The sequence below is a fragment of the Narcine bancroftii genome, chromosome 7, assembly GCF_036971445.1.
Source record: "Narcine bancroftii isolate sNarBan1 chromosome 7, sNarBan1.hap1, whole genome shotgun sequence".
NCBI classification, from domain to species: Eukaryota; Metazoa; Chordata; class Chondrichthyes; order Torpediniformes; family Narcinidae; genus Narcine; species Narcine bancroftii.
This window is the reverse complement of record NC_091475.1, coordinates 149306064-149328308: the sequence shown is the minus strand read 5'-3', so window position 1 is coordinate 149328308 and position 22245 is coordinate 149306064. Positions and strand designations below refer to the sequence as shown.

Sequence of the window (22245 nt, the reverse complement as noted above, 5' to 3'; positions counted from 1 at the left end):
TCCCAGAACAGCCCATTTAAAATCTGTATAGAGCCGCTGCCCTTAGACCCTTCGGAACAGCAGTGCTTCTATATTCTCCTGTGTCCACACCAGTGGCAGAGCTGCCGATACAGCAACACTGGAAGAGCATCTTTTTTTATCATTTACTATCTTATAACGAATTAACTTTCAAGCAACAAGTTTTACAAATAAACTGAAAGCACTCTTCAGTTGAAAACAAATAGTAAACTTTGCTTCGTTAATTATTGCTTTTATCATCCATTAAAATGTTTTTAACATGGACAATACAAGTTCTTGAGGTTACCAAAACTCTCTATTGCCAACTAAAGCCTGACATATTCTTTAAAAGGAAATTATGAATGTTCAAAACTTTAAACTATTCTATGTACCAGAAGTTACTGTGCTACATTCAGAAGCAAGTTACTTTTACATCATTTTATAAAAATGACAGTTAAATAGCTTCAGTTTTTTGGATATCAATTTTCAACTTTTTTTTTATGCATTAGCATACTGTAACACATTCTAAAGCAATTATTTATTTTGTGTAAAATATCAAACCAGATATGCAAATAACATACCAGAAATAAGATGATTTTTATTTTATAATTCAAATATTCAAAGACTTTAATTCTGAGGTTGCCTTTCTGTTATTGTTAAATGTACCAGCTGGTCTAAGCATGTTACTTTCTTGAGTTTTTTTAATCTCCTTTTTCCTCTCTTGCTTCTACCATCTCCTTGTCTCTCACCCATCCCCATCACTCCCTTTCACTTGTCCTTTCTATCCCACGCTATTCCCTGATTGCTTTCTCTGCCCATGTATACCCTGGTTTCCATCTAGGGTTAAGACCATAAGACTCAGAGTCTTCCCTTCCATTCAGTTATGAGTCATCCATTCTCCCACAGGCCCACTCCCTGGGCTTTTCCCAATAATTGATGACCTGGCTAATTAAGAATCTTTGCCTTGGCGTCCTCAACTGGCTGAGGCAAAAAATCCACGGATTCCCCACCCTCTGCATTTCTCTGCATCTCTGTTCTAAGTGGACGCCCTTCAATTCTTAAGTTATGAAATCTTGTCCTAGACTCTCCCACCATGGGAAAAAACCTTTCTACATCTACTCTGTACATACCTTCCAATATTCAAAATGCTTCAATTTTCCTACATTCTAAAGAGTACAGGCAAAGAAGAATCAAATGTTCCTCGTGATAACCCTTTCATTCTGGAAATCATCCTTGTAAACCTCCTCTGAACCCTCTCCCACATTAGAGTTTGTTAATAAGGAACCCAAAACTGTTCACAATACTACAAGTGGTTTCAACAGCACCTTATAAAGCATCAACATCACATCTTTGGTCTTGCATTCTATTCCTCTTGAAATGAATGCCAGCATTTCATTTCCCTTCTTCACCACTAACTCAACCTTCAAGCCATCCTGCATGAGGACACCCAAGTCCTTTGCATCTGGACACTTTCAATTTTCTCCCCATTTAGAAAATTAGTATCCCATTTATTTCTTCTACCAAAATGCATAACCATATAGTTTCCAATTTTCTATTTAATTTGCCACTTTTCTGCCCATTCTCCTAAGCCAAGTCCTTCTGCACTTTTCTGTTTCTTCAACACTACCTGCTCCTCCACCTATCTTCATATAATCAAGAAACTTGGCCACAAAGCCATTCATTGCATAATCTAAATCACTGATTTACAACACAAAAAGAAGCGGCAGCAAAACCAACCCCTGTGGAACACCACCAGCAACTGGCAACCATGATACCTGTATTCCGACTCCCAACCAATCAGTCAATGCTCTACCCATGCTAGTATGTTTCTTGTTATACCATGGGCTCTTACCTTAAATAGCCTCATGTACGGCACCTTGTTAAAGGCCTTCTGAATCAAAATACACAACAGCCACTGCCTATCCTTCATTAAGACTGCTTGTCACTTCAAAAAAATTCCAATAGATTTGTCAAACAAGATTGTCCCTTAAGGAAATTATGCTGGCTTTGGCCTACCTTGTCATGTGACTCCAAGCACTCTGTAACCTCATCCTTTACAAATGACTTCAATACGTTCCCAACCACTAATGTCTGACTAACCCATCTACAAGTTCCTTTCTGCTGCCTTCCTCCCTTGAATAATGTGGAAAGTTATTGTCAGAGAACATGCATATCATTACATACAAGCCTGAGATGATTCTTCCTGCAGGGCAGGCAGAATTTTTACTTATCGGTAACTGTCAATTGTACTCAAGAAGAAATATGCATACAACGAGAGAAAAGTAAACAAGGAAAAAATGTAAACAAGGAAAAAATTGTTAACACACTATGCAAATACAAAAAAAACCAGTAATAAATAATGTGCAAGTAAGAGTTCTTAAATGAGTCTCTGATTGTCTGCTGTTTAAGAGTCTGATGGTGGAGGGGTAGCAATTGTTCCTGAATCTGTGGCACAGATACCTCCTTCCTGATGGCAGTGACAAGAATAGAAAGTGTGCTGGCTCGTGTGCATTCTTGATAAATTGCTGCTGCTCTCCAACGGTAGCATTCATGATGGTGGGAGGGTTTTGCCAGTGATGTACTGGACTTTGCCCACTATCTTTTGCAGGGCTTTCCACTCAAAGGTATTAGTGCCCCCATACCAGGCCGCGAGGCAGCCAATCAGCACACTTTATACAGCACATCTGTAAAAGTTTGCCAAGTGGAATGACATTTGTGATCTTGAAGTTATCTGGAACTATGCTAGAATTTATTGATTCATGAAAGATCATTACTGATGCCTCCACAATCTCTACCTCTACTTCTTCCAGAACCTGAATGTGGTTAGGGAAACTTATCTACCCTTGACCATTCAGCTTTCTGAGCACCATTTCCCTTTTAATAGTAACTGCATTCATTTCCCTGCTCTGATATATACTGCGAATGATTACCACAGTGAAGACTGGTGGTATGTATCCACCCTGCACCTTAATTTCTCACAGAAACTCCATCCATTGCTGCTTTGCTATCCTTCGTACTGGTGTTCTCCTTCCAAGCCATTTTGGCCACTCCCTCTCATGCCACTGAAATATTGACACATTAGACTTTAGTTTCTCCTTGTTAAATTTCAAAATAAACTCAATCATATTGTGATCACTGCCTCCTAAGTGTTCCTTCACCTCTCTAATAACCTCTGGTGCATTACACAACCCCCAATCCAGTACAGCAATCCCCTAGTGGGCTCATCAGCAAGCTGCTCTAAAACATAGATATTCTACAAATTCTTTCAAGATCCAGTCCCAATCTGGTTTTCCCAATCTACTTGTTAAAATCGCCCATGATGACAAGCCTTTTCTTCTTGCTGTTGTAATTTATTGCCAACATGCAGGCTACTGTTTGGAAGTCTGTATATAACTACCAACAGTGCATTTTTCCCCTTCGTCATTTCTTAACTCAACCTTCAATTATTTTATAATCTTCTGATCCTAGATCACATTTATCTAATGATTTAATGTTATGCCTTCCCAACAGAGCCACACCATCCTCTCTGCTTAAATGTCTATCCTTTTGATGCACTGTTTATCCTTAGACATTCAGGTCCCAATGACATCCATCCTTTAACCACATCCCTATGATGGCCACAGCATCATATCTACCAATGTGCAGCTCATCCACTTTATTTCTCCATGTGTTTAAATACAAAACCTTTACTCCTATATTTGTTACTTTTTACTATGACCCTGTTGCATTGCAGTCCATCTCACGGTCTACAATTTTCCCCTGTCTGTCTGTCCTACCAGATATCTCTACTTGTGCACCAACTGCCCCTTCCTCTGACTCTTCACTTTGGTTCCAAACCCTGTGAATCTAGTTTAACCCACCCCACACCCCCAACAACATTAGCAAAGCACCCTTCCAGGATATTAATTCTCCTCCAATTCAGGTCACTCATTTCCAAAAAAAGGTTCCAATGATCCAAGAACTTGAAACTCTTCCACCTGCACCATCTCCTCAGCCATTCATTTGTCTGCACTATCTTCCTGTTCTGATCTTCCCTAAATCAATGCTCTGGGAGTAATCCACCTTGAAATCCAGCTTTTCACCTTCCTTCCTAAACTTACTTCACAGGACCTCTACCCATTCCTGCCTAAGTTATTGGTGTCTGTAAGTACCACAACTTCTAGCTGTTCACCCTCTCATTCAAGCATATTCTGCACCCGCTTGGAGATATCCTGAGCCAAAGAACCCATCATGCAACCCAGCATCCAGGCATCTCTTGCAGCTGCAGAATCTTCTACCTGTTCCTCTAAATATCGAGTCCCCTATGACTATCACTCTGCCTGACTTCACCCTTTCCCTCTGAGGCTCAGAGCCAACCACAGTGCTATTGGTCTGGATGCTGTCTGGCCCAGATAGGTCATCCCCCTCAACAGTATCCAAAGGGGTATTCTTCTTGCTGAGGAGAATACCCAGAGTGATCCTGCGCTGACTTCTTTCTCCCCTTACCCCTCTCAGTGTTCACCCATTTATCAGTTGAATCCTGCACTCTGGGTGTAACCTCTTGTTCAAAAGTCTTATCTAGGACTTGCTCAACCTCCCAGAAGATTGTTACATTAGAGTGCTGGACTATTGATTCAGAGGCAACTCACATCCCACCAAGGCATCTGGGAAACTTAAATTCAAGTAATTGAATAAATCTGAATGTAACAAAATGCTAGCATCATGACATGGTGACTTTGAAATTAGGGGATCATATAAGTTATCTGAATTATTATTGTACTGATGGAAGGAATCAACTATCCTTAACATGAATAGCCAAATGTGACTACAGGCACACCAATGTAATTGATGGAAACTGCTCTTGACAAAAGGTAATACAGTATTTATTTGACATGACATCAAATCCCCAAGGTAGGACTGTACAATAACCACACAGGCTGGAGTCATACAGAGGAAGATGCTTGTGTTTGTGGAAGTCATACATCTCAACCTCTGTTTCTCAGAATCAAGTCCTTAGCGAAATTAACTACACCTGAATCAAAGTCTTTCACTCAGTCAGAAATGAAAATATTTACTGAAAATTGCACAACTTAATGTTCATAACTTCTCAGAAAATAAGCCAGGTCATAAGCACATACAGCAAGCCCTTAACAGCAGCCAGGCTGGGATAATAAGTATGAAATAATATTTGCAACACAAACATCTGGGTCAATCTTATCTATCGTCAGTCAAGTTTATTATCATCTGAGTGCACATGTACAACCCAAAGAAGCAGTATTTCTCTGGACTACAGTGTATATATACACACACACACACACACACACAGAGAACACAATAATCACATATCTCATAAATAAATATGAATGTTTTGTTATGGTTACAGGAAACTGTTCATCAATCTCACAGCCTATGGGAAGAAGCTACTTCCTAGCCTAGAAGTCCTGGTTTTGATGTTCCTGTACCTTCTTTTTGATGGCAGTGGATCAAATACACTGTGTGCTCGATGGAAAAGGTTCTCTATAATTCTTCAAACATATTGAAGCATTGCTCTTGGCAAACATCATCAATAGAGGAAGGGGAGACCATAGTGATCTTCTCAACCATTTTTATGGATTCTCTGTATCACTTCTGATCTGATGCTTTGAATCTACCATATCACGCAATGATGTACTCAGACAAGACACTCTCAATTGTGCTCTTATAAAAGATTGTCAAGATAAGCCTTGCCAGCCTCAACCTTGGTTAGGAAGTGTAGGCATCTTCCTGACTAACAAGGTGTTGAGAGTCCTTTATAGACACACTAAGAAACTTTCTGCTCTCCCCCACAGAACCACTGATGTGTAATAGAGAATGGTTGATGTTTGCCCTCCTGAAGTCCAAAATCACTTCTTCTGTCCTGCCCACATTGAGACTCGGGCTGTTGCTCTCATACGATTTTACGAGCGCCTAAACTCCTCACTGTAAGCCAACTCCTCATTGTTGCCAGTGAGGCCAAATACTGTGGTATCCTTCTCCCATCTCGATGATTCGGTTAGAACTGAATCTAGCGGAGCAGTTGTGAGCCAGCAGCATGAACAAGAACTAGCTCAGCACACAGCCCTGAGGTGTGTTATGGTATCAAAATCACACTGAGCCAATGTGGACTGACTGTGGCCTGTGGGTCAAGAAGTCCAGAATCCAATTACAGAGAGGGATGTTGAGTCCCAGCGAGGACCGCATCACCGTCCAACATAATTACCATCACCAGGAACTCTACCAACATTGTGAATTACCAAGAGCAGACAGGTCACAAAAGCACAGTAAGACCAAAGGAGAGATACCCCTGCATCAAGAGACTCACATCCTAGCTATCCAAACTTTTCCATCCATCTACATGTTGCACAGTGGACTTTTATCCACTTCCCTACATGAGTTCAGCTCCAATAACACAATAATAAGTTGATCATCAACCACACGAAACATTCCCCCACTCTCCCAGAGTACTCCTGTAACCACTTCCAAATACGTGATCTCTGCCAGAAGGTCGGAGGCAGCAGATGCAGGGAAACCATCCGAACTTGGAAACGGGTCTCCGTCCCTTCCCTGTGGCTGACTCCAAATCCTGGTCCTCCCTCACCATTCACCCACCCCGCGGGAACTAGTCCACCTGATGCCGTCCAAAGGACGCTCACTCATTCCCCCCCCCCCCCCCCCCCGCCTGGCTCCTCACTCACCTCCCAAGGGCAACGAGGGATGGTCAACCGATGCCGCCTGCTCGCCACCGGCATCCCAACAAGACGAGCGGACTTCGCCGTCCCTGCTCCGCCTCCCCCCACCCCTCCCTCCCCTCGTCACCTCTCCCCCCCCACCCCCACACCCGCTCCCACCTGCCGACGGAACCAGGGCTGGGCGGCCTGGACTCGGAGCCGCTCCTGTGCAGCGACTGCCTGGATGCAATACTGTCATTGCTGACGCTCTTCTCCATGTCCGCCCAGAGCTCCTGACTTGCAGCTCCTCACTCGCCCTTGGCCCGTGTCATCACAACCCAGGCCGCAACGCGGCATCTGCAGGAGTCGAGCGCCCGCCCACCAACCGCGGAGGAGGGAGAGGGTGGCGGCGCGGAGTCCGTCCCGGGACCACCCGCCGGATGGAATGGTCAGTGGTGGCCACCACCGGAGGGCGCTGTGGGATCGGTGCAAGGAACTGCCAAGACAGTGCCTGGGATCGCCACCAGGGGCGCTGTTTCCCGCTGATGGGTACCCACAGCAGTCACTTTGGGCTCAGTGTTGACAATCAAAACCAGTGATCCATCTGGAGTCAGTAATGTTTTTTAGACTGGAATGCCGGGAGAGCAGCTCAAAAAAAAACATAATTACTGCCCGTGTGGTCATTCACACTGGACGCCTTGTTTGACTGCAAGTACCTGAGTGCAACACTCCAGTGGTTGGACATGCAGTAGAGTGGATGACCATCAATGGGTTTTTCTGGTACGATTTACACTGCAGGCTTCCTCCAAAAAGTTGTAGGGGTCCTGCAGGATAAATCGCAGTGCAGGAATTGACTCAAAATTCCTGCATATTCCTTCTTAAACTGCCTGTGTAGCAGGAGAATTCCTTGATTGTGCCATTACACGCCTGCAGTCTAAAGACCATAAGTATTGGGAATCAACTCCGGGAGCCCAACATGTCCTTGGCAACCAAACGGTACTCATCTGCAGTAAAATCCAGTAATCTGTTTGGAAACTCTGATGACTTGGTAACTATTTCATTAACTCACCAGGTTCACGGAAACTTTACCATGTTATTTATTATGCTCAAAACTTTATCTTAATACTGCACAATATTTATTGTACTAGTGAAAAACATTTTTTTAAAGTTTATTAAAAGTGTGCTTGGGTAATATCCAATCGTTCAGAAAGTCCAAAGGATCTGGGATGATTATAGCTTTACTGATACTTGTTTCATTTACATGCATGTCACTTTGCCTTTGCAAATCAAGTGCTCCACAAGGTTGCTAACTCAGCCTGTGACATCATGGGCACTTCACTCCATTGAGGACATCGACAAGAGGGGGTGTCTAAAGAAAGCAGTCTCTATCTTAAAGGACCCTCACCACCCAGGCCACGCCCTCTTCACTCTGCTACCATCTGGAAGAAGGTACCAGAGCCTGAAGACAAGCACTCAACAGCGCATGGACAGCTTCTTCCCTGCTGCCATCAGATACCTGAAAGAACAATAAACCACAGACACCGTATTACTTTATCTTGCACTATTTTTATTTGTTTTGTCAGGTGGTTTCTATAAATGTTTGCACTGTGATGCTTCTGTAAAACAACAAATTTTGTGACATGTTCATTAAAATAAAGCCTGATTACGATCCCTCAAGATACTTCTGAAATGCAGCGAAGGAGAGTATTGGAAAGTAAGTAGAACAATTCTAGACTCCTGGGACAATGTGGAGAAAGTGCAGAGAACATTGTGGGGCACTGTGGAGTCAATGATGGGAATAACGTTCATTAATCAATGAGAAAAAACACAGAAATGCTGGAGGAACTCAGCAGATCTCGCAGCACCCATAGGAGGGAAAAATACATAACTGATGTTTCAGGCCTGCACCCTTCCTCAAGGTATGAGTATAAAGTAGGCAAATGCCTAAATTAAACAACTGGGGGGGGGGATGGGTGCAGAGCAGAAAAGTGAGAATTGGTTGGGGGTGGTTTTTGGCTCTGAAAGCAGAACGGGGACAAGCCTACAGTGGGAAAGAGAGACAGAACTTAGTCATAGGGAAAGATGGTGGAGGGGCGGGGGTGTAGAGGAAACAGAAACCAGAGAAATCACTGTGTAGCGTAGATAAAAGCTCTCACATGATTGGAGGGAGAACAAACACTTTTATTAGCTTCCAACAACCAGTAGGGTTCACTAGAAGGCTTCAGAGGGGTTCTGGGTTTAGGCAGGCAACCAGGGTTATATATGGGGGTGGACCCAGGAGGTGGGGCCAGACATCAATACCACACTCTCCCAGCGAATCCCAGTTCACTGCATTCACCCCTTCCTGCAGAATTAAGGGTCTATGGATGAAGAGAACATGGGATCAGAAGCTGGCAAAAGACAGAAAAAAAGAATATACAGTACATACATTATTTACAAATTTAGGCGGCCCAGAGGTCTGGAGATCCTGGTGGAGTACCTTAGCACCGAGGGGCCTTGGGCTCCTTGGGTTTCCTGGTCCCCCTGTGATGAAGGAGTAGTGGGCTGGGGCTCTGGCTTGACGATAGAGGGGATTTCTCTCTTCTCCTGAACTGGATCCCTTGAGGCCCTGGGTGGGGGTGGAGAGAAAGAGCTCGATAGCTCATGGGGCACCTGAGGCAACGAACCCTCTGGTCTGGCGGTGCCAGGTCTCTGATGGAGACAATGTCCACCTTTCCATCTGGGTACTCCACATAGGTGTACATGGGATTGGCATGAAGAATTTTCATCCATTCCACCAGGGGGTTGGTCTTGCTTCTCCTCATGTGCTTCTTAAGGAGCACAATAGGGAGGATATCCTGCCAGTGTGAATCTGGAAGGCCTTTTTGCATCAGGGCAAGTTTGACAGCCTTCCAGAATGTGGGATTCTCTTTTTCAACTCGCCCGTTCCCCCGGGAGTTGTAGCTGGTAATCCTGCTGGACATGAATCCCTTCACCAGCAGGTAATAACGCAGCTCATCGCTCATGAAGGATGAGCCCCGGTCATCATGAATATAGCCGGGATTCATGAACAGGATAAAAATAGAGTCTAGGGCCTTCATAACTGATGAAGCGGATGTGTCTGAGCACAGAATGGTGAATAGGAAGCAGGAGTACACATCAATGACAGAGAAAAAGATGTTCCTGTTCATGGAGGGGAGAGATCGCTTAAAATTTGAGCCATTTGAAGGGCCTGGATGACTTGATCAGGTGCGCTTTTGCGGGGTGATGTAAATGTGGCTTGCACTCAGCGCAGACCTGGCATGACCTAGTCATCTCCCTGATGTCTTCTACTGAGTATGGCAAATTACAGAACTTGACAAAATGAGCGGTGTTGGCCGGTGTGCGCAGAAGCACAACATCCACTGGATAAGGCATCTGGAGGGACATTAAAGGCTCCTGGCCAATAGGCAATGTCATAACATTCATTGGAGCGCTTTCATCCCTAACATCGAAGTACTCGAGATGGCAGAGATCGACAGCATCGAGTCCACGCTGCTGAAGATCCAGCTGCGCTGGGTGGGTCACAAACTTCCAATTTGCTGGTGATCTCAGTCCGTGACACCATGGACAGGCATATTAATTTCTTTAAGGTAGGCATCCCTCAAAGCGATTTCACACTTGAACAACTGAATGGAGTGAAACACAAAAATTTGGAGATGCTGTGATTGTAGTAAAAAGGGTTTTATACACAAAAGGTGTGTAATTGCTTGCTCACATTTTTTTTAAAAAGACAAATTTATCTTTTATGCTGACGACCAAAAATGTGGAACACACAGTGCTTTTATGCAGGGGTGAATCGTGAGCCGACTTCTGAAACTAAAGGAGGCGAGGGGAGAAGTATAGTAGCACCACCTGCCAACATGACGCCAAACTGATGGCCTATACAGAAAATGGCAACCGAAGAGCTGGTAGGAGCACTAGTCGAGATCTTTGCAAGTAGTCTTAGGACTCAGGCAGATCTCCTGTGCAACTTAATCACCTTATTTGACCATATGGGTCTTTTAAAATTCGCACTTCCGGGTTGCGGGCTGACAGTGTCATCGCAACATCATCAGCCCTCCTCTTTGAACACGCGCTGCATTGAGTGACAATCCATTTACAAAGGAGGTGGAGCGACTTCTCTCCACCTCTGAGTCCCCCCCCCCCCCCCCCCCAGAGGATGGAAGATGGAGCAAGTTCGACTAGTCGATCCTCTTTCGGACCTTCTATGGAGGTAAGTGAAGCGATTTAAAGACAGAGAATATCTGTCTTTACAATCACTTTTTTTTCACTAATAAAGAGCCAAAAGACACAGAAATGCTGGAGAAACTCAGCAAGAGAAGCTGGAGGGGGTTGGGGTGTTGGGGGGAGGGGCTCATACAGCACTCGTGGAGAGAAATGGTCAGTCAGCATTTTTCGAGGCCCTATTTCTCGATTTATCTTCTTTCTCTTAATGTGGTTAATGTTGGGAATCCTGGAGCAGTTGGGACATTGGTCACTGTTAGGATCTTGTGGGGGTGCTGCTGAGTCAGTGCACAGTATAGTGGATGGCATTGTACAGTGATGGGGGCACCAATGATAGTGCCTTGAACAGGATGGGCATTAAAATTAGTGCTTGGAATGGAGGAACACAAGAATTGCAGATGCTGGAATCTTGAGCAAACAATAGGAAATTGGAGGGACAGCTTCCGTAGAGAGAAATGGTCAATCTATATTTCAAATAGGGATAATCTTTGATTCCAAAGTCCCAGCCTGAAACATTGACTGACCATTTCTCTCCACCGATGCTCTCTGAGCCGTTCAGTCTTTCCAGCTTCTCATTTAGTGCTAGAACAACTGGGGGAACTATGGAGAGAGGGGTTGCTTATGGACAATGCTCCAATCAGCTGGGAATAATATGGATTTAATGCTTGGATCAGGGGTCAATTCTGGGAACAGCTGGAAGAAACTGTTACATGTGCTGGGAACAGGAGGGGTGCTTTGAAGTTAATGCTTGGAATTTCTGTGGTGTTGTGAAGGTGTTGCTGGGGACCACAGGTGTCATTGTGGAGTGTGTTGGGAAACACAAACAGTGCTGTGCAGTGAGTGCTGCAAACAATTGAGGGTGGTCTGGATCCAGGGTACAGCTGGACTCAAGAACCTACATGGAATGCTACTGTCAGGGAGTCAATCATCAAGGATCCACACCACCCAGGATATGCTCCATCTTGCTGCTGCCATCAGGAAAGAGGTACAGGTGCCACCAGATTCCTACCATGTTATGAACAGTTGCTACCCCTCTGCTATAAAAATCCTAAACAACAAACTCAATCAGAGACACTTTGCACATTATTTATTTTTGAATATTCGTTTTCTGTTTTGCACAGTCAGTTTTTTTTGCATTTCTTTCTTTCTTTACATTTCTCTCTTTTGTATACGTATCTTTCCTTGAGTACAGATTTTTGCACTACCAATAAATAAAAATTCTGCTTGAAACACAGGAAAAAGCATCTCAAGATTGTATGTGATGTCATGCATGAACTCTGACAATAAATCTGAACTTTGAACACTGAAATTTACTCACCAGTTGTGTAGGAAGAGGAAGATTCTACCACCCAGTCCAACTACCAGCGGCTCCATACTGGCTTTAAATGGCCTATTAAAGGTGTCAACAGTGCTTTATTTTAAAAACCTGCAACCGGGAGTTCTCGGCTCAAGATAGTGGTGCCTGTGTTCACAGGAGCCTGACGGGGGTTACAGATTCTGGGGAAACAGAGGACTGGCGCAGGGCACCAGAAAATGTGGAGACCACACCGCCCCCCCTCCCCCCCGCCCCTCTCCTTGAGAAGGAAAAGCAGAGGAGATGATCCTATGGAACAGTGACCATGGCAAAGGACCAATGAGGGCTTCTGAGGCTGAAAAGCACACAGGTGTGGGGCTGTGGTGACTCAAGGCAAGGAAACCATGCAGGCTGTGGGCTGCTGGCGACTGCAGTCAAATGGCTCACACCAGGCTGTGGACTGCTGGAGACTGGCTAGAGACAGGAATCAGAACTGGAATGTGAGAGGGTGGCAAGGGTGCTGAAGGCTTCCTGATCACATCAGAGGTTTCCATCTGGACCTCAAGTTGCCGATGGTTTAGACAGAAGAGGCTGTGAGAGTACTAGAGGTGAATTCATGGAATATTAATGTTTCTGGTGGGGGCGGCTGTTTTTTGCTTCTCTTTCTCTGATTTTAAGGGGCACTGGGAAATTTCTGCTGACGGCGAATCTTTGTCTGCCTTATGGCAGACTAAATGCAATTTTGAATATTATTACACCTGTTTTATTACATAAAGATTAAGGAATCTTGAATCTTGAATAGGAAAGTGTGGTTTTGTCCATGTTGAGAATTGCTGTGGTCTTGTGGAGACAGCGTAGGGAACAATTCGGAATGCTTAGAACATGTGCTGGGACTACTGTGGAGTCAATGCTTTGAGAATCGTGGACCACTTTAATGCTGGAAAAGAGAGGGGTACTTTGAAACCAGAGCTGTGAACAGTTCTGGCGAAGATTGCCCTAGAGAGCAATGTGGAGTCGATGCTGGGGATATAACTGACATACCAATGTGCCTAAAAATTTTAAAACTACCATCATTGTCTCTCAGCTTTCAACTCTGTGAGTTGATCCATTATCCTATATTGTCTTCAGTTGCAATCTCAGCATTTCAACTTTTAACTTTTACATGATTTTCTCCAGCTGGTGCCCATTCTCCAGTGTGGGGACGACACAACCTTTAACCATTTGATGGACACATTCCCAAGCATTGCAATTTTTCTCATAGCAACACATGCTGTTGCTACAGCTGCTCACTGTTTCAATTTTGGCTTTAATTTCAAAAATATTTAAATATTAATTGGTCAACACATTTCTAAGTCAGAACCTGATGATTGGAAAAAGGCTACATTCAGTTTGTAATTTCAATAATATCATCACTGATAATTCTTTATCCACATAAACAATACTATAAGAAATTTTAAAAAGATTAAATTTTATTTCAGATGTTTAAAACCACTGACTGAAGATGCATCAGATCGAGTATACAGTAGTACGTTCATTAATATGCAAGTTGTTTCAGATATTATGAATTGTAGAGACAAACTTTGGCTTGCATCATCTTCCTTGCTATCAAAGTAACACTAGTTCTCAATTTCATTGGCATTGGCAGTTTTCAAGCTCCAACATCAATTAATACATTTGGCATTTGGCATCCCCATTAAACTAGTTAGTTGACTGTGAACTAGTCTCCGCTCCATCCTCAACATCCATTGGAGCGCTTTCATCCCTAGCGTCGAGGTGCTCGAGATGGCAGAGGTCGACAGCATTGAGTCCACGCTGCTGAAGATCCAGCTGCGCTGGATGGGTCACGTCTCCAGAATGGAGGACCATCGCCTTCCCAAGATCGTGTTATATGGCGAGCTCTCCACTGGCCACCGTGACAGAGGTGCACCAAAGAAAAGGTACAAGGACTGCCTAAAGAAATCTCTTGGTGCCTGCCACATTGACCACCGCCAGTGGGCTGATAATGCCTCAAACCGTGCATCTTGGCGCCTCACAGTTTGGCGGGCAGCAACCTCCTTTGAAGAAGACCGCAGAGCCCACCTCACTGACAAAAGGCAAAGGAGGAAAAACCCAACACCCAACCCCAACCAACCAATTTTCCCCTGCAACCGCTGCAACCGTGTCTGCCTGTCCCGCATCGGACTTGTCAGCCACAAACGAGCCTGCAGCTGACGTGGACATTACCCCTCCATAAATCTTCGTCCGCGAAGCCAAGCCAAAGAAAAAAGAGTTCCTTCAATGCAGCATTAAACAGCATCTGCAAAGCAGCAGGATTTCTCAGTTGTCCTTGGGATCAGGAAATAGCCAGTTCCTGTGTTATTGTTCTGCACTGCAGCAGTTCATATACATTATAAAACACACAGGAGTTATTTTTTGGAAAGAGTGAAAAAGGGGGTTGGATAATGATAATACACTCCTGCTTAAAAGGTTGCTTTTGCAATTTTGACTCATTGCAAATTACCATTAATTGAATTTACCTGTAGGAGCTAAATAAAATGTGTAGTCCTCAAGACCTGATCTTCATGGAAGAGTGTAATTTGATGCTGTGGCCTGTTTCAGGATGGCTCAGAGACTGATTGAAAAGGTGTACCGCATCTCAGTTCACCGGAAGTCCTAAATATAACTGGTATTTAATTTGGCTCCATATTATATAAAGGGTTTAGAGACTCAAAAGTATCTGCAATGATTCACAAAGACAATAGCAAACTGTAGGGTAATTGCCTCTCAGGAAGGTAAAGATGAAATTTGTTCAGTCAGATCGATTTACAAAAGGGTTCAAAAATGTAATTCTTGAGATGTTTCAACTTGCGGGAGAAATCAAAATTGATGGTCACAAATATATAAATAAACAAATTAATCTATTGGAAGTTGAGGGAAAATCTCTTCAAGCAAAGATTTGGTAGATTGTAGAACTCAATATCTTGGTTGTTCAGGAAAGCAAAACAGATTTACTGAAAGGAAAGATGAATAAAAATATGAGGCTTCGAGGAAGCAAAAGTTATGCCAAGAGAGCTGCAAGGAATCAGAAAGCCCTTTTGGAGCACAAAACACAAGATGCACTTGCTGGCAAAAAATAATTGCTTGATTCCTTGCTCCAAACCAAAAGAGATGGTTGTCAACTTCAGGAGGGCCGGGAGGGATCACGCTCCACTGACCATTGATTGCTCCACTGTTGAGGTCGTCAAAAGTATCAAGTTCCTTGGAGTACACTTGGCAGAGAATCTCATCTGGTCCCTTAACCCCAGCAGCAGCTTTACTTTCTACAAAGGCTGAAGAAAGTTCATCTCCCACCCTCCATCCTCACTACATTCTACAGATGACACATTGAGAGCATTCTGAGCAAATGCATCACTGCCTGAACCTCCTCGGACAGCAAGACCCTGCAGAGAATAGTGAATTCAGTGGAAAAGATCATTGACAGCTCTCTTCCTCCCATGAAGGACATCTACAACATTCGATGCAGGCAAAAGGCAATAAGCAATAAGCATTGTGAAGGACTCCACATACCCCTCATATAAACTGTTCTCCCTTTTTACCATCTGGTAGGAGGTACTGTAGCACTCAATCCCTTACGTCCAGTTTGGGCAACAGCTTTTTCCCCCAGGCCATGAGACTCCTGAATTCGCAGAACATTTGTGGATAGGATACTGTGGACTGTAACTGTATACATCTTAATATTTTAATGTGTTTAACTTTTATTCTAACATATTTATGTAAATGTGCTCTGTGGTCCTGGAGAAACGCTATCTTGATTTTATCAAGCGAACATGATATGAGTGATAAATAAAGGTGACCTAACTTGATAAGTTCTTTATGCTTATTGTACATCAGCTACTATCACTATTCTGGATAAGATTTTCCTATTGGCATGAATTGCAATGGCCACTGGACATGTTCTACCGCGAATACAATTTTCAGAGCAGGTCATGGACTTTCCCTGGGGCTCTGGTTCGAAATATACCAGGGTTGTAGGTTAATTGGGTGTAAATTGGGAAGACTCGTGGGCCGAAATGGCCTGTTACCGTGCTCTATGTCTAAATTTAAATTTTTTTAAATTAAAATTTAAAATATATACCATGAAATTAAAAAAAATGTGTCACAACGCATCAATGTTATTCCTGCCTTATGACAATCACCAAGAAAGGATGCAATAGGCCTTATCGATGTGCACCCCGAGCACTGTGTCACAGAGGACTGTGTGAGCTGCAGACTCTTCCCAGGAACACATACTGAGACAATCATCAACCGCTGCAGGATGACCAGCACCTTGGTGAAAGATGCACTTTGGTCTACCCAAATCATATTGGCTGTCCATTGTAAGGTATTCAGAAATGAATGCTGTCAACCTGCATATGGCAGCGTGCAGGAAGAGGTGCTGAGGAACACTGCTCTGTGTGGCCATCACAAATGCTCTCTGGAAGAGAATGCACTTTTTGCTCATACCTTAATGAAGGACTCAAGCCTGAAATGTTGGTTGCATATCTTTGCTGTGCTTCTCCAGCACTTTTGTTGATTGAATTACAATCACAGCATCTGCAGACATTATTTAACATAAGCAAGAATCTGTTTGCATTTAAAAAAAAACTGTTCAAATGTAAACTACAAGCAGTAATCAGTTTAGACATTCAGAGTACAACAGTACAGACTACAAAATACAGGTTACTGGCCCACAGGAAGAGGCTGCTTAAGAGATATGATTGGTAAACTGACATGATTATGAGGCATTCTCATATGAATCAGACAAATGGAAGGCTCTGTTAAATGGCCTACATCAAACGCAGTATCAGACACCTTCAGCTAAGTTACTTTGCATCTTCATAACAGAGATCAAGGAAGGTTTCAGACCAGACTTACTTTGTCAAATGAAACATCAAATGTGATCATAGTATATTTGCTCTAACAACAACTGGGATATGACCTGTATGTACACACAGTCAACTCTAACAACACCAATTTTGGGTGTCTGGGATCTCTAACTTCAGAAGCCTTCAGAACATCCTGTCACATTGGGAAGAGTATCAGGTTCAGTAGGTTCACAGAGAGGAGTCTGGACGCAGTATTACAATCACATGTAAGTTTAATTAACACATGGGAGACAAACAGGGGAAAATGTTAAACAGTACTTGATCACTATTTCACTTAAACAACAATATAGACAATCACCTCGGACCCAGGTTGGACTCCGACAATAGTGAACTTATACTCGACCCACTCACACACTTGAGTGTACACACTACAAACAGGAACTCTTACACACACCCAGATCTCTGTAACAATGGGGGTGCAGCTCTTGCAAATATTGATCTATTGCAATACTATGGCTCAGCCACGACACTTCCAGTGATGTCCACAGTTGCGACCTGCCATGGAGCAATGTCCGTAGTTGGACCATGAGGTATAGAGAAAAAATGTACTGTGCATTGGCATTATATACAGTACTAATCTGTGCTTCCAGACAATAATGACCCTTGGTGATTTAAATTAGCCAAAGACAATGTGCGCACTAATGAGTGGCCAGAGTCCAACCTCGATTGCCAGGAGATGTGACTTCTGAATAAGTTTCATATGGGGAAGGCACATGACCACTCACACTACACACATTCCACACAGGCAGCGAGGCCATGTTTCCTCTACACACAAATCATTCAGGAAAATTACTTTGTCCCAGTAAAGGTGCTTGAATATTTACAGGTGACTTATCAGTTACAATGTCCTTCCATATGTAATTTGTAAAATGTAATAAATATGTAATTTAATGAAACTGTTCATCAGACTCAAAATATTAAAGTAAATAATGTCTTTGTGGCTTTCAAAATTGTATTGAATCACCTTCTGTGACTTTTTTCTTAAGGGTATAAAATTCGATGTGATCTTAGGGAAGTTCTGTTGTATTTCTCTCGGTGAACAGACTTCCATCAGGTTTTCTCCAGAATGCCTTCTTCTAATCCTGAATAAAGACCTTTTAGATTGACTGGCTTCAGTCTCCAATGGCTAATACACATTTGCAACAAGCTCCACTACAATGCACAGATTTTAAACTTTTTAAACAGGTGGATTTGGGTTGGATGGAATGTTAAAATATTGGAGTTTCAAACTTATACTCAATTCACTATCAGTATATGTGTTATGAATTAAGACTCGGGAGAGAGGGTCACTCTTTTAAAATATTTTGTGAGGCAGCTGCCTCATATTTTATTTTTCTTCCAAGCTTAGTTGTGAACAGTTGGGTATTGTAAACCACTGTGGAATTAAATCTCCCAGCATTTGAACCCCACTCTTTATCCCAACTTGGAAATCACTCTTCCCAGTAAATATTGGGACAATTCCATCACAGAAATTGAAGGCTAGATCTAAAATTTTAATTAGTTTGCTGAAATTTATAGATTTTTCAAAATTTACTTGGTAATATTCAATGCAGACATTAACTGTAAGTGACATGGACATATTTAGGCTCAGACCTGATAGAGCAACAAATAGGAGATGAAATAATCAAAAGTTAAGGGACAAAGTGATGAACTCAAATGGAAACAAAATAATTGTCTGGATTATGGACTTCTCAACTGAAAGACCATAAGGTTCGTACCACAACCCATCATGCTGTGTATCGGTGCACATCAGAGCTGTGTGCCTAACCTGCTTTTGTTCAAGTCGCTGACTCAGACTGCACTGCCAGTTTCATTTCTAAAAGATTCATCAAGTTTGAGGATGATACAAAAGTCATCAGCAACAATAATGAGTTTGATTACAGAGAGGAGGTTGGACAGCATGAAAAGTGGTGCGAGAACAACAACATGAATCTCAACATTGACGAGACAAAAGAGATGATTGTAGTCTTCAGGAGGATGAAGGTTGACCATTCTCCATAGCATGTCAATGGTTTTGTTGTGGAAGAAGTGGAGAGCATGTTCCTTGGAGTGCCTAAAAAGGACAACCTAGACTTACAACACCTTCTCATTAGTCAGGAAGGAACAGCAGAGGCTATACTTCTTATGTAGGTTGAAGAGGGCAAGACTATTGGCCCCATGGTAATGACTTCTGAGCACAATTGAGAGTGTCATGTCTGGCTACTTCTTTGCATGGTATGGTAGCTGCAAAGCATTCAACCAGAAGTCATAATGGCCTAGAAGATCAATAGGGTATCCCTTTCCTCTACAGAAGACATTTACCACAGTGTTGCTTAAAAATAGCTCAAATAACATATATACTCTAATTATTCTTTTTATGTTCAAATGTGGTCACCTTATTTAGAATGTATGGGTTTAGAAATATCTTAAGATATTATATAGTTTATGCTTGTATTTAGATATGTTTTTTTTGCTCCCCTTGTGGGGCATGCTGAGGGTGGGTGGGGGGGGGGTGGGTTTATATTGTTTTAGTTTATTTTGTTATTATTTTTATGTATTTTTTATGTAATTTGAAAATCTTAAATAAAGTTTAAAAAAAACATATATACTTGTGTAATCATTGATACTATGTATGTTTTGACCCCCCCCCCCACCCTATCCTTTTTTGGCCCTAAAATCAGGTGTTTTTGTATGACCCGTGTAATAGTTGACTCCCATTTTTTGGCCCCAAAATTGCTTATTTTCTAGATTTTGCGTGTAAAAATTTGGCACAAAGATGTAAAAATGCTTCAGTTTAAGGAAGGGTCAGGACCTCTCCAATTCATGGTTTTAAACCTTTGCCTCCATTTTGTTTCATAATGCCTGCCAGAAAATACAACAAATATACAGCAGCGTTAAAACTACAAGTTGTTAAAATTGCTGAGAAGCCAAATAATTGTGAAGCAGGAAGTGTATGTGTAAACCAGAGAAACTTGTGAGAGACTGGAGAAAGATATCAAACAAACTTCAGACAAGCCCAAAAAGAAAGTATGCTGTCAGTCATAAATCTAGCAAGTGGCCACAGTTGGAAAAAGAACTTGCTGAGTGACTGATTAAAAATCAGCGAGATGGATGATGTGTTACTCATGATGCCATTTGAATCCACGCATGAAAAGTAGCAAGGAAGAAAATAATTTTGTATTTTACGGGAAGTGCTGTATGGTACTCGAGGTTCATGAGGCAGAATGACTGCACTAAGAGAACTAAGATTTCACAAAAGCTGCCTACTGATCTGGATGATAAAATGTTACAGTTTCCTCAGTTTGTAAGAAGGAAGTCTACAAGTTATGCATTGGGAACATGAATGAAACACCAATTACACTTGACATGCCAGAGAATCGAACAATGAACCAAAAAGGAGAAAAAACAGTATTGATGAAACTAGAAGTCACAAGAGAAATAGGATTACTTTAGTTCTTTGCTGTATGGTACTAAATTAAAACAGATATTTGTTTTTAAAGAGGAAAGCTCTATGAAGCAGAAATTGCCGAAAGGAATTGTCATCCGTGTACATTCACAAAGCTGGATAGATGAAGACAGATGTAGAAAATGGATAAGGGAAGTTTGGAAGTTGTGACCTGGTGTCCTATTCAAGAAAAGAAGTTGGCTCATCTGGCATCAGTTTAGGACACATCAAATGAAGAAAATTGTTGATGAACTCTGATTAGAAAACACCCATGTGGCTGTAATTCCTGGTGGACTTACAAATGTTTTGCAACCATTGGATGTTAGTATCAATAGGCCATTTAAGAACATGATGAGAATGAAATGGAGTAACTGGATGTGTGAAGGAGATAAAACATACACAAAAGGAAGCTGTCTGTGGGCTCCATCAATGTATCAGATCTGTAAATTGAGGATGTTGAATTAGATGAAGAGGAAGATGAGGGGAAAGGTGTTAAGAAGAAAAAGAAGAAAATTAAGTACAAATACATTGAGGGAGAAGAGTTTAATAAAATTAAGTTAATTTCGATAGAGAATTTTGAAGATGTTATAAATGAAGAATATGGAGAATTTTATGAGTTTGAACTTTTTTCTTTTTTTTTCTTTTTTTTATATATAAGGGGAGGGGAAGGGAATAAAAAGTTTATCTGATTGTTTTTCTAAGGGATGTTTTTGTTCTCTCGATGAATTATAAAGCAAACTTGGTATTAATGGAAATTCTGTATTTATGTATTATTAATTATGATTTTTTTGTATAACAGATATGTGGTTGATATATGATTTTAATATTTGAACTTAGTTTTAAAGTGGATTTCATTTGTTAAATACATGTATTATGTTTGATTTAAATATATGTTTAAGGGTATTATTTTAGTATTGATTTTTTTTTGTTAGTAATTTTTTTGTTGTTAAGTTTTATCCTTTTTTTTTGTAAGTGGGTTTTTTTCTATTTTATTTACAACATTGTTAATTAATTCTTCACTCTTTATTTTGGGGGGGAGGGTTGGACTAATTTTAAATTAGATGATTAATGTTGTGTTATAATTATTGGGGGGGTTAATTTGTCTAGTTTAATGATGTAGTATTCTAATTTTTATTATCTTATTTTTTATTATTTCTTTAAATGTAATTTTTATTTTATTCATGTCATAAAATTTTAAATAAAGTTTAAAAAAATGTATCAGATCTGTGAATGGATAATTGATTCATTCAAGAAAATGAAAACCAACTTTATTGTCAAATTATTCAAGAAATGTGGAATTTTTATCGCTGGCATTAAATGCAATGCTATTAAAATAACCTGAGTTTATTAATTATATTAGGGAACATATTACATTCTTTTTACAAACAAATGTAAATTTAGTACAAAGTAAGTTTACTCTATAGGATGCTTTAAAAAACATATGTAAGAGGTCTGATTATTCGACTAGAGTTAAGAAGCAATATTTGGTAGAGTCAAAATTTGGAAAAGGAGATAAATGTTTTAAAAAAGGAGTTACAATGGAACTCAACTGAAGATAAAAAAGGCTTATTTAACTAAACTGAAGTTATGTTATAATACTTTGCAAACATATAAATATGAGAAATTAATACAAAGGTGTAAACAGCATTGTAATGAATTAGAGGAATGAGCTCATAAAGTATTAGCAAGTCTCTAGGACAATAAAAGCAATAAGAA

General features: G+C 41.5%; 1 protein-coding gene across 3 annotated transcripts in view; it reads right to left on the bottom strand.

Annotated features, from left to right (window-relative positions):
• mtmr2 (myotubularin related protein 2) overlaps positions 1 to 7110 on the bottom strand; it is a 79624-nt gene extending 72514 nt beyond the window's left edge. For all 3 annotated transcript variants that reach the window (XR_011342082.1, XM_069890780.1, XM_069890781.1), the window contains exon 1: positions 6843 to 7110. Coding sequence is in view for 2 of the 3 variants with exons in the window: in XM_069890780.1 (XP_069746881.1) it covers positions 6843 to 6940 (98 nt within the window). In the remaining variant the exon portion in view is untranslated. The remainder of the gene's footprint in view (positions 1 to 6842) is intronic.
• Between the last annotated feature and the right edge of the window lie 15135 nt (positions 7111 to 22245).